Source organism: Archocentrus centrarchus, chromosome 1 (genome assembly GCF_007364275.1).
Source record: "Archocentrus centrarchus isolate MPI-CPG fArcCen1 chromosome 1, fArcCen1, whole genome shotgun sequence".
Taxonomy (NCBI): domain Eukaryota; kingdom Metazoa; phylum Chordata; class Actinopteri; order Cichliformes; family Cichlidae; genus Archocentrus; species Archocentrus centrarchus.
The window spans coordinates 26,752,109-26,763,744 of NC_044346.1; the positions used below are offsets into that span (position 1 = coordinate 26,752,109).

General features: G+C 42.6%; 1 protein-coding gene across 1 annotated transcript; it reads left to right on the top strand.

Moving 5' to 3' along the window:
* Window positions 1-890: 890 nt before the first annotated feature.
* LOC115778197 (CD209 antigen-like) lies at window positions 891-11,318 on the top strand. The gene is made up of 6 exons (XM_030726257.1): window positions 891-900; window positions 9,073-9,177; window positions 9,258-9,608; window positions 10,622-10,755; window positions 10,928-11,028; window positions 11,177-11,318. The coding sequence occupies exons 1-6, from the start codon at window positions 891-893 to the stop codon at window positions 11,316-11,318; spliced, it is 843 nt and encodes a 280-aa protein (XP_030582117.1).
* Window positions 11,319-11,636: the final 318 nt, after the last annotated feature.

Below are 11,636 nucleotides of genomic sequence, written 5' to 3' on the forward strand. Positions count from 1 at the left end.
AGTCGCACAGTGGCCATTTGCTTATTGTCTGGTAAGTGAGGTCTCTCCTTAAATGGAAGTGGCATTTCATAATGTCCTTCATTGTTTTTGTAAATGCCTTCCTTCAATGTATTCAGAAAGAGAATGTCATCCTGAGACACTGATCTGTTATCCTTGTTATCATCCTTAAAGTCAGACTCGAGAACCTTGAGTGCATCAGCTGGGGTCATTAAAGGAAGCTCTTTGACTGTGACTCTGTGACACACAGCAGACATGGTAAAAGAGTCACTGTGGGATGATGTGGGTCCAACAATACTCCAGCCCAGTGCTGTTCGGACTGCATAGGGTTCGTTCTCTCCTCCTAAGATTACCTGCCTTGGAGCTAATGCCTTGGAGCAATTGTAGCCAATTAAAAGCCCAACTTCACATTCTAGTTGTGAAGGAATCTCGTTCACTATTACCTTAAGATGATTCCACTGTCTTGCCGTTTCACAGGAAGGAATGTGGGAGCGATTAACTGGTATACAGTCTTTAGTGTAAGCAGGAGGGAGTTCAATCATTTCTGAGGAGTTGTAGCCTCTCACCTTAAGACCTAAGACACGTTCACTTGGCACAACAGCCTCTTTACCAAGCATTGTAGTGAGCCTTAACCTTATTGGGGTGGACTTAGCCTGGAGATCATTAGACACATCTTGGTCAATGAACACCGTGTCGCTTTGGGTGTCTAAGAGTGCATAAACAAGCCTTTCTTTACCTGGTTGTTGCTCTGAAGAAACCCATACTGGTATGATCATGGAAGTGCTTACACATTGTTCATTGGTTTCTACATTGAGTGACAGGGTAGTTGCAGCCTGTTCTGTGTTGGTCTGAATTGGGTTTGTGGCTGATTTAGCATTGTCGTAGTTGAAGTCATGCAGACAGGTAGGGTGTTTTTTCTTACACATTTCACATTCAAGTCTGTAACGACAGTCCTTTGCACTGTGTCCGGGCTTGAGACAGCCGTAACAAAGCCTTTTCTCTTTTACATATTTCCTTCGTTCCACAAGTGATTTGCCTTTGAACAGGGGGCAGTTGTGAAGTTTGTGTCCGTTGTCTTGACAGAGCATGCATGGTAATTTAATGTTTGACCTTTGTTTTGTGTTTTCTGTCTCTGTTACCACCTGTGTGTGGAGAACACTGGAGGTGAGCCCTTTTCCTTTCTGGTAACTTTTACCGGTGGTTTTGGTGAAGTCTGTAGAGTGGAGAGCCTGAAATGATGTGATTGGATTGCATAAGATCTCTGCTTCAGAAGACATGAACTCAGCAAAGTCCCTTAAACTTGGAAACCTTCCACTTTCTTTCATGCTCTGAGTGGCTTGACGATTCCACCTAGCTGCTGCCCAGTTTGGTAACTTCTGAACAAGCTTTTGGTTCTCCTCACAATCATTGAGAATGTTTAAACCTTCTATGTGGGGCATAGCTTCATGACATGTTTGAATGAAATCAGCAAATGCTCTAAACCCTGTAGAGTCATTCGTTTGTATCTTTGGCCATTTTGCGAGCCTTTCTCTGAACGCCTTCTGTACAACAAATGGATGTCCATACCTTTGGTTGAGGCGTTCCCAAGCATCCTTGTATGCGTCACTGTCGTTTCTGTAGAAGATGCCATTAAGCATTTGTCGAGCTGAACCTCCTATATATTTCTTTAAGTAGTGCAGCTTGTCTGCGGGTGAGATGTTCCTTTTATCAACGAGTGAAATAAATGAAGCTTTCCACTCGATGAACTGTATTGGGTCACCTGTGAACGTGGAGGGCTCTGGCATTGGCAGTCTGTTCATGGCGACACTGTCCTGTAATGCTTGGGCTAAGTAAAGGATGTTTGCTTGTGGAGGTGAGTCGGATACAATGTTACTGTTAGTGACTTGAACGGGAGCAGAAACTGTGGGGGCCTTCTGAGCTGCTCTGCTACAGTCAACATGAACACTGCTTTCACTCTTTATCTCCTGATCATAAGTTATCAGTCTAGCTCGTGCAGCCTTTAACTCCCTTTCAGACTTTAGTCTCTCTAACTCACGTTTCTGAGATTCAAGCTCCTTTCTCTGCCTTTCCTCTAAAAGTTGAATCTTTTCCTTTTGTTTTTCTTCTTCTAATAACACCTCATACTCTGCTTCCTTGGCTGCTAATTCAGCGGCAGCCTCTGCTCTCTTTACGGCTACTACTGACCTTGGAGAGTTTGACTTACTGGCAGATGAGGGTTTACTTGAGTGAGTGGCCGATGAACTGTAAATGGATTGAGCATAGTCTGGTTCAAGAAGCTCGCGTAGGCGTGTCTTCACTTTGCCGCTGTCATAGTCATCTATGCCTGAGAGTCTTTCGTGTGCAACCTTGATAATGTCTTTTGTGACTGCTTCGCATGCATCTATAAGTCGCCTTGTGTCACTAGAGGGAGTAATGCTTTCCCTAATTTCTGCATACAGCTTTATGACATTGTCTCTTTCTTTCTCTAAGATGTCCATGAGTGAGGCAATTTCACTGTTTGTTATGTCTCCTTTTAACTGCTCTCGTGTTGTACGTATTTGTTTTTTCCATTGATCATAGACTTTCAGAAGTCGTTTTCCCCTTTTATGGGCCTCCTCCTCCTGATATACTTGCATTTTTTCTGTAGGCCTCCTTTGACGAACGGAGCATGGAGGCTCCTCTTCCTTGTTCACCTGGAGGTCCTCTGTGGACTCTGTTTCCTTTTCAGATATTTCCATGCTGAAGATAGGGCAATACAGTTGACCATCAGATCCCAGAAGACGTTGATTGAAGCCGTGGAGCTGGAACCTTGTAACAGCTTTCGCTGGGACCTCGGTGCTGAGCGCGGGTTGAGCTCTTCTCAGCTTGAGGCGAACTCTCACTCAGCTTGGGTCAAGCTCTTACTGTAGCGTCCCGGTTGAAAAGATGGTCTCTTTAACTGATGGTTCACGATCCTTTTATTTGAAATGCCTTGCACGTGAACACACCGTAAGAGCTACAAAATATACAGAATAAATATACATTAATAACTCAAACAGTATGTTGCCTTTAACCTTTTCCTTTGCTTTAAATTACAACCTTTTAACATTGTTTTCTATTATTTCCTGCACCATGAAACTAAAACGAGATATGCCATGTTCCAACATTCTATGACTTTACACAACACAACACCGAAGCTTGTAAACCTTAGCATGACTAATTTACATGAGCACCCTCTAGTGGATGCGAACGTAATTGCAACACTTAATAGCAATCTGTATGCTTCGTGAACTATAACTATATATGCATTGACACAACAAAATGCAGATACCAACCTTGTTCCCTCATCAACTAGGTGCTGAGCAACCATTTACAACTTAAAATTATGCCTTAACAATTCTTTTCTCCGTCCTTTACCGTGGAGTGCACCTTCTCTCTGTACACTGGACCTCGCGCTACTGCTGCAGTTTGCGACAATCGATTTACGGCCTTGTCGTTCTGAGCCTTTCAAAATAAAAGCATTAGCGGCTTTACTGCTGCAGCAGAATAACAAACACTCATTAATCAATTTACCATAAAGAAAATATCAGGTCAGTTACAATAACACATTTCAACATCAAGGAATACAGCTGAGTGAGTGATTAATTTCCAACTCTAACAAGTGAGACATTAATGTTGAATAAAACTATCCAGTTATGATGCTTAACTTTAATTTCAGGAGTTTGCTTATCACAGGAGCACTTCCACCCTTCGTTGGTCTGTGTAGCAGACTGGTGGGATTTTTAAGTTTAAGCTTATGTATATTGATTTATTCATCAACCAAACTTAAATTAATAGAAGAAGAAGAAGAAGAAGAAACAGCCTTTATTGTCCCACAGAGGGGAAATTTGGGTGTAACAGCAGCCGCAGTTATTATAAATATAAATAAAGATATAATAATTCACACTATTAAGAAAAGAATATATATAAAATCAACAAACAATATTAACCTTAATACTACTAATAATAACACTATATACAATGTACATGATGTGCCTGTGTGTTGAACCTTAACAGGCCGGACTATTTACAGTATATTATATATTATCCTACATTGTGTAGGTTATTGTGGTTTTTGTTGGGAGCAGTGATGGTTATAAAGTCTTCCAGCTGCTGGGAGGAAGGATCTGCGGTAACGCTCCTTTGTGCATTTAGGATGCAGCAGTCTGTCACTGAAGGAGCTCTCCAGCTCAGCAACAGTTTCATGCATGGGGTGGGAGACTTTGTCCATCAGTGATGTTATTTTGGTCAGAGTCCTTCTGTCTCCCACCACCTGCACTGAGTCGAGAGGACATCCTAGGACAGAGCTGGCTTTCCTGATGAGCTTGTCTATCCTCTTCCTCTCAGCTGTAGACAAGCTGCTGCTCCAACATACTGCTGCATAGAAGATGGCTGATGCCACCACAGAGTCATAGAAGGTCTTCAGGAGTGTCCCCTGCACTCCAAAAGACCTCAGCCTTCTCAGCAGGTAGAGTCTGCTCTGACCCTTCCTGTAGAGCGCATCAGTGTTATGAGTCCAGTCCAGTTTATTGTTTAGGTGAACACCCAGGTACTTATAAGAGTCCACTATCTCAATGTCCACTCCCTGGATGTTCACCGGTGTCCGTGTGGTGGGTCTGCGCCTGCGGAAATCCACCACCAGCTCCTTGGTTTTAGCGGCGTTGATCAGGAGGTGGTTCCGCTGGCACCAGTCCACAAAGTCCTGAGTCCACTGTCTGTACTCTGAGTCATCCTCACCTGTGATGAGGCCAACTATGGCAGAGTCGTCAGAGAACTTCTGCAGATGGCAGCGTGGGGAGTTGATGGAGAAGTCTGCAGTGTAGAGGGTGAAGAGGAACGGTGCCAGCACAGTTCCCTGTGGGGCCCCCGTACTGCAGACCAGCCTGTCAGAGACACAGCCCTGTGTCCTCACGTACTGTGGGCGGTCAGTGAGGTAGTCCAGTATCCACTCGGAGATGTGGTGGTCCACTCCTGACAGTTCCAGCTTGTCTCTCAGAAGTCCTGGCTGGATGGTGTTAAAAGCACTGGAGAAATCAAAGAACATGATCCTCACAGTGCTTCCAGGCTTCTCCAGGTGGGTCAGAGCTCGGTGCAGGAGGTAGATGATGGCGTCATCCACCCCGATGCCAGGCCGGTAGGCGAACTGCAGCGGGTCCAACGAAGACGACACCATGAGGCGTAGATGGTTGAGGACCAGCCTCTCGAGGGTCTTCATTAGATGCGATGTCAGGGCTACCGGCCTGTAGCTGCTAAGATCCTTTGGATGTTTGGTCTTTGGTACCGGTACCACACAGGAGGTCTTCCACAGTTGTGGTACTTTCCCCAGCTTCAAGCTCAGGTTGAACATGTATCCCATGATGCCACACAGCTGATCTGCGCAGCACCTCAGGAGCCTGGAGCTGATGCCGTCTGGACCAGCAGCCTTTCGCACCTTGATCTTACGTAGCTCCTTCCTCACATGATGAGTTGAGAGGGACAAGATGGAGGTGGGGGATGGGGGTTGTGAGATGGAGTCCTCAGAAGTGAAGGGGGTGGGTGATGGCTGAGAGCTGAGAGGTGTGAGGTCCCAAGAAGAAGAAAGGTTGGCAGTCATTAAAGATGGTGGGGCTGACAGCAGGGGGGACTGGGCTGGGGGAGGGGTGGGTGGCTGGTCAAACCTGTTAAAGAACTGGTTCAGGTTGTTAACCCACTCTAAGTCTCCCACAACCCTAGGGCTTGGTTTGTGGCCTGAAATTGAGTTCAAACTCCTCCAAACCCCACTGATGTTGCTCTGCTGTAGCTGGTCCTCCATCTTCTTCCTGTAGATGTTTTTTCCATCCCTGATTTTCCTTCTCAGATCCTTCTGCACGGCTCTCAGCTCCTCCTTATTTCCTAATCTAAAGGCTCTCTTCTTCTCCTTCAGGAGAGCCTTTATTTCAGAGTTGATCCAGGGTTTGTTGTTTGAAAAACACCGTACCCTCCTGGTGGGCACAGTGTTTTCCACGCAGAAATTGATGTAATCAGTGATGCAGTCCGTGATGCTGTCGATGTCCTCCCCATGAGGGGCACAAAGCTCTTCCCACACAGTGGAGCTAAAGCAGTCTCTCAGAGCTTCTTCAGTCTCCTCAGACCATTTCTTCACTGTGTGTGTCACAACTGGTTCTCTGTGTACCAAGGGTTTGTACACAGGCTGGAGATGAACCAGGTTGTGATCTGAGCCCCCCAGGGGAGGCAGAGGTGATGAGCTGTATGCCTCCTTGATGTTGGCATACAGTAGATCCAGTGTGTTGGTATTCCTGGTGTGGCAGGTGACATACTGGGTGAAGGTGGGGAGAGTGGAGGACAGGGAGACGTGGTTAAAGTCCCCTGAGATCAGAAAGAGGGCCTGTGGGTGCTGTGTTTGGAGTCTGCTGGTAGTAGCATGGAGGACATCGCAGGCTGCAGCAGCGTTAGCAGAGGGCGGCACATACACAGTTATCACAATAACATGTGAAAACTCCCGAGGAAGATAGTACGGCCTCATGCTAACAGCGAGCAGTTCAATGTCCTTACTGCAGAGCGTCTCTTTGATGGTTAGATGTCTGGAGTTGCACCATCTATCGTTTACAAACACAGCCAGACCCCCGCCCCTCTTCTTACCACTCTCCTTGGTTCTGTCGGCACGGATCAAATGAAAGCCGTCCATGTTTATGTGTGAGTCCGGGGTTAGCTCGGTTAGCCACGTCTCCGTCAGGCACATGAGGCTGCTCTCCCGGTAGCTCCTTTGATGTCGCGTTAGCGCCGCCAGCTCGTCCACTTTGTTGGGAAGAGATCTCACGTTTCCCATGATGATGGACGGGATGACGGGCCTGTACCTTCTCCCCTGGCAACGACGACCTATGCCCGCACGTCTCCCGCGTCTCTTCCTTCTCAGTTCGCGGGGAATATCGAGTCGTTCAGCAGGAGTAGGCACAGCGGAGCTCCCGACGGAGATCAGCTGGTCCCGAGAGTAAACAATAGGAGCGTGGCCACTCTCGCAGTCTCCAAACATAAACACCATAAAAAGGGTAAATAAAAACAAAGTTTTCCAGAAAAAAGTCTGCTCCATCATGAGGAAAAAGAGCATAAGATACAGAAACACAATAACACATCTAATACTAAACAAAATGAGAAAAAACACGGAATTAGTGCGGAGCTGCTGAAACTGGCTGCCTGCTCGCGCGGCGCCGGAAGAAAGAAAGCAGTTAAATATTGAAATGCGATTAAAATGCGATTAATTTCGATTAATTAATTACAAAGCTTGTAATTAATTCGATTAATTTTTTTAATCGAGTCCCACCCCTAATATATATATATATATATATATATATATATATATATATATATATATATATATATATATCTGTGTGTGTGTGTGTGTGTGTGTGTGTGTGTGTGTGTGTGTGTGTGTGTGTGTTTGTCATAGTACCGGCAAGAATTTAAAACTACTTTCACCCCTGCTCATAAAACCAATCACATACATATAGAATATCAATGATGCGTTAAAGACAGTTCCAGTTCCCACAGTCCCTGAATGCAACAACTGGGACTATGTTGTTCAGCCACTGTGTTGAGCTGTCAGTCATGATTCCACACCCCCGTCATCTGAGGCTCCGCCCCTCACGCCAAAACAGGGCCAAAAATTTGAACTCGGGGAAAAAAAAAATGAAACTGTGAAAAAAAAATCTGACAGTGCAAAAAAAAAATCCCCTTGAATCTGAAAAGTAGTTTTGAATTTTTTTTTTTCCAGTTTCACATCTTTTTTTTTCCAGTTGCAAAACTTTTTTTTACTGTTTAAATTTTTTTTTTCGAGTTCAAAATAATTTTTCAGTTTCAAAAATTTTTTTTCGAACAAACTTTATGGCCCCAATTTAGCTCCATATCTTTCATTCATGTCTCTCTGCACTCTGTGCTGTTGTGTGCCTGACGGACCACTACTTCCGGTTTAACGATGTAAATAAAAGAACAATAAATAACAGAATGCATTCAAATACAAGCTTATGATATTATTTACAGACATTAATGTTAAAATACGCTGGATGAGTTTCAATCTCGTATTTTTATGGGTCATTACTTTAATTGTGATATGAAAAAAAGTGATAACAGGGGGCCAGGCTTGAACAGGTGAGGTAAGATTGAAATAATCGTTGACTAATCGATAAAAAAAAATGACAGATAATTCAGCTACCAAAATAATCTTTAGTTGTAGCCCTAGTTTTAGTTTATACTGTGATCTGTGTTTATCAGACCGTGAGGAGTTTGTCATGGTTCTGGGCCGTGTGCTCAGCATTTTGTGTTTAGTTCTGTTTTCAGTGGGTTTTGTTATCTTCTACTTTTGTTTTGGTCTTCCTTATTCATCTTAGTTTCTGCTTTATCAGTTGTGGTTTTCTGGTTCCCTTTGTTCCTGTCTCCCCTGAGTCTGTGTTTCTCTGTCTGTTTCCCTGTGCCTTGGTCCCTGTTTAGTTTTCCTCTGTGCTAACCCCCTCTGTTAAGTCTGTATGTACCTTGTTAGGTGTTTCCTATTTTATTTTGACAGTCCTGTGTTCCCTGTGTGTTGTGTGGAGTTTTGCTTCCTGCGTTTCATTAGTATGATTTTGTTCTCCCCAGCTGTTTCCTGTTTTCCCTCATCATTCCTGGTGTATTTATTGTCTGCATTTCCCTCTGTTCTCTGTTGCGTCCTCCCTCATGGAGGTGTGGTTTTGTCCTGGCTTCCATTCAGTTTGAGTTTCATTACAGTGCATTCCTCTGAGTTTTTTTTCACATTATCTACAATAAAGTCACCTTTTAAGTTCAGTTTTGTTCCCAGAGTTCTGCATTTGGGTCCACCCTGCACACCACATCGCTCACACGACAGAGTTTAGAAGAGTAAAATACAAACACTTTGTGACTCTGTGACAGTATTTGTCGCAGCCACAGTTACACAGACACCAAGTTCGAGTTTTTCTTGTCAGATTTCAAGAGCAGAAGTTCTCATACACTACTTTGTAGAGAAAAAGAGCACTTCATATTTTAGTAAAATATATGAGGGTATAAATATGTTTCATGTTTAGACATGTCATAAATATTAACTTTTGCCTTCAGGTGCTGAAGCTGTAAAGAAGAGTTCCTGCAGAGCTGCTGCAATTCTTCTGGGTCTGCTGAGTTTTTTCCTCCTGATTGGACTAATAAGTCTGGGCTGTCTGGGCTGTGAGTACAACAGCTACACAATTAGTGTGTTAAAATCCTCAACAGGTGATGTTTATTTGATGTTGATGTCACCAACACAGTCACCCAAGGCAAATCTCAGTGGGAAATGGAGACGGTGACACTACAGAAGCTGTACAACGTGACCAGAGAGAGAAACCAGTTACAGGCCAGTTACAACAACCTGACAACCGAACGAGACCAATTACAGGCCAGTTACAACAACCTGACAACCGAACGAGACCAGTTACAGGCCAGTTACAACAACCTGACAACCGAACGAGACCAATTACAGGCCAGTTACAACAACCTGACAACCGAACGAGACCAGTTACTGGCCAGATACAACAGTACAGTTAAAGAGAGAGACCAGCTCCGAAACTCTTTGGAAGTCATGACCAAAAAGAAAGATGAGCTGTGGGCACTTATTCAAGGTAATAATTTCTTAATTTTTGATGACTGTTTTGCCTCTTAGAGCAATTTTTCCTCTACATTTGATGTTAACACTTTAACACTTGATAAAATTATCTTTTTAATCATAATTATGAGATAAGGAGTTTTTTCTCATGTAGTGCAGTGGTTGAAACAGAGTATTAAGGATCCTGGGGAAGGCTTCTTACCCTGATAAACTTTGAACAGTTCCATACTATTGAAAAAGAGAACTTCAGTATGCCTTAGAATTAAATGTAAATTGCACTTAAATGTGAATGAAAATATAAATATTTCATATGAGTTCATTTAAACACAGTTTATTGTGGTGATTTAAGCCACATAGACATGAAAAACATTTGATGTTTAACTAACTTTTCAAACCGAAGCTGAGAGGTTGTTAACTCCACCCCTTTTCACCTCTATATTTAGGTTTAAAAGAAGCACAGCTGAGTACAGAAATGTTAAAACTGTGGTTTAAGTTCAGGGTGTGTTATGCAAGAAATTACAAAAGCACCATCAAGCCTTCAAAGTGAGAATTGAGCTTTTCCTCAAACTTGACCTACAGTATTTCTTTATTTTCAAGTGTTTCAGCCACGGCTGCAGACTCAAGCCAAATCAGTAGACAGTTTATTAGATTTTACACACACTCCCTCTGAAGCCACAAAAAAATGCATACAATTTTTCTCATATGCAGCTTTAGGCTTTTAAAATACCAAATACCAAACACAAACATTTAAGTGAATATAATTTAAGGGAAGAAAAACTATTAAAAAAAAGATGGAAATGGAAAAATTATAGTCTCTATCTTACTTACTTACTTACGATCTGATAAATGAACTTACTTTGGGATTTTATGTAAAAATGGATACATTTTGAAACTGTGGGTCCACTGTGGGTGTTTTTTTTTTTTGTTTTTTTTCTCAGTGCCACTGACTTCTCCAAAGCAACAGTTTTGAACAGCTCATGATTGTGGTTACACTGAAGCCCAAAATATTATTCTGTTTTTCTTACACAGATTGTGCAAATTGGGTGGTCTTCAATGGTAGTTTGTATTATGTTTCTTCAAATAAGACATCCTGGCAAAACAGCAGACAAGACTGCCTTCAAAGAGGTGCAGACCTGATGATTATCAACAGCCAAGAAGAACAGGTGTGTGTGTGTGTGTGTGTGTGTGTGTGTGTGTGTGTGTGTGTGTGTGTGTGTGTGTGTGTGTGTGTGTGTGTAAATATAGTACAGATGTGTGTAGCACAAAGAGTAAAATATTAAATGAGATCGCTGTGAATTCTGTATGTTTACTGTTGGTTTCTTACTTTTAAAAAAGAATTTTGCTAACCAGTTCAAGAAATCCTTGTGGATTGGCATGACTGACTCAGAGACAGAGGGGTCATGGAAATGGGTGGATGGGACTCCAGTGACCACAAGGTTTGAATAAAAATTAAATCCATCTCCTGTCCATAAAGTCTTCTTGTGTCATTGTGTACATTAACTAAATTATTTTGATTAGAGTGTTACTGAAAACAAAAGATGGATGAATTGTTTTTAAAGTCTTATCATTTTATTTGTGTTTCAGGTACTGGAATAATAATGAACCAAATGGAGGCATTAATGAAAACTGGGGACAGATAAGCAATTACAATTCACAAAACAGCTGGAATGATGATAGTAATTCCAAGTTATTCTTCTGGATATGTGAGAAGAAAGTTTCTCCATAACTTAACATCAAAGCCCAACAAATAATTCAGAAAACAGAGCCAGAAGAGCCACTCCTGAAAGCTGAACAGAAAACAGTGGATACTTACATAGAAACAAGCGCACACAAAAGGTTTTTTTCTTTTTTTTTTAAAAACAAAAATGTCTTTGGTCACCATTAACATATTCAGAGACTTTAATCAGTTGTGATCTGCTGTGGTGTGACTGTTTATCATCATGTCATGTTACAGACCTGTTGCCAGTTAATCTAATTAGTTGAAAAATGCTCCTCCAGCTTTTTCTCTATAGCACCATTTACTTTTCCAGCCTTTCATTTCCCC

What these genes read in the sequence shown, in the direction of transcription:
- LOC115778197 (XM_030726257.1), top strand. An exon ending in AAGTCTGGGCTGTCTGGGCT is followed by an intron (nt 9,178 to 9,257) that starts GTGAGTACAACA and finishes TCACCAACACAG; the next exon opens with TCACCCAAGGCAAATCTCAG. An exon ending in GGGACTCCAGTGACCACAAG is followed by an intron (nt 11,029 to 11,176) that starts GTTTGAATAAAA and finishes TTTGTGTTTCAG; the next exon opens with GTACTGGAATAATAATGAAC.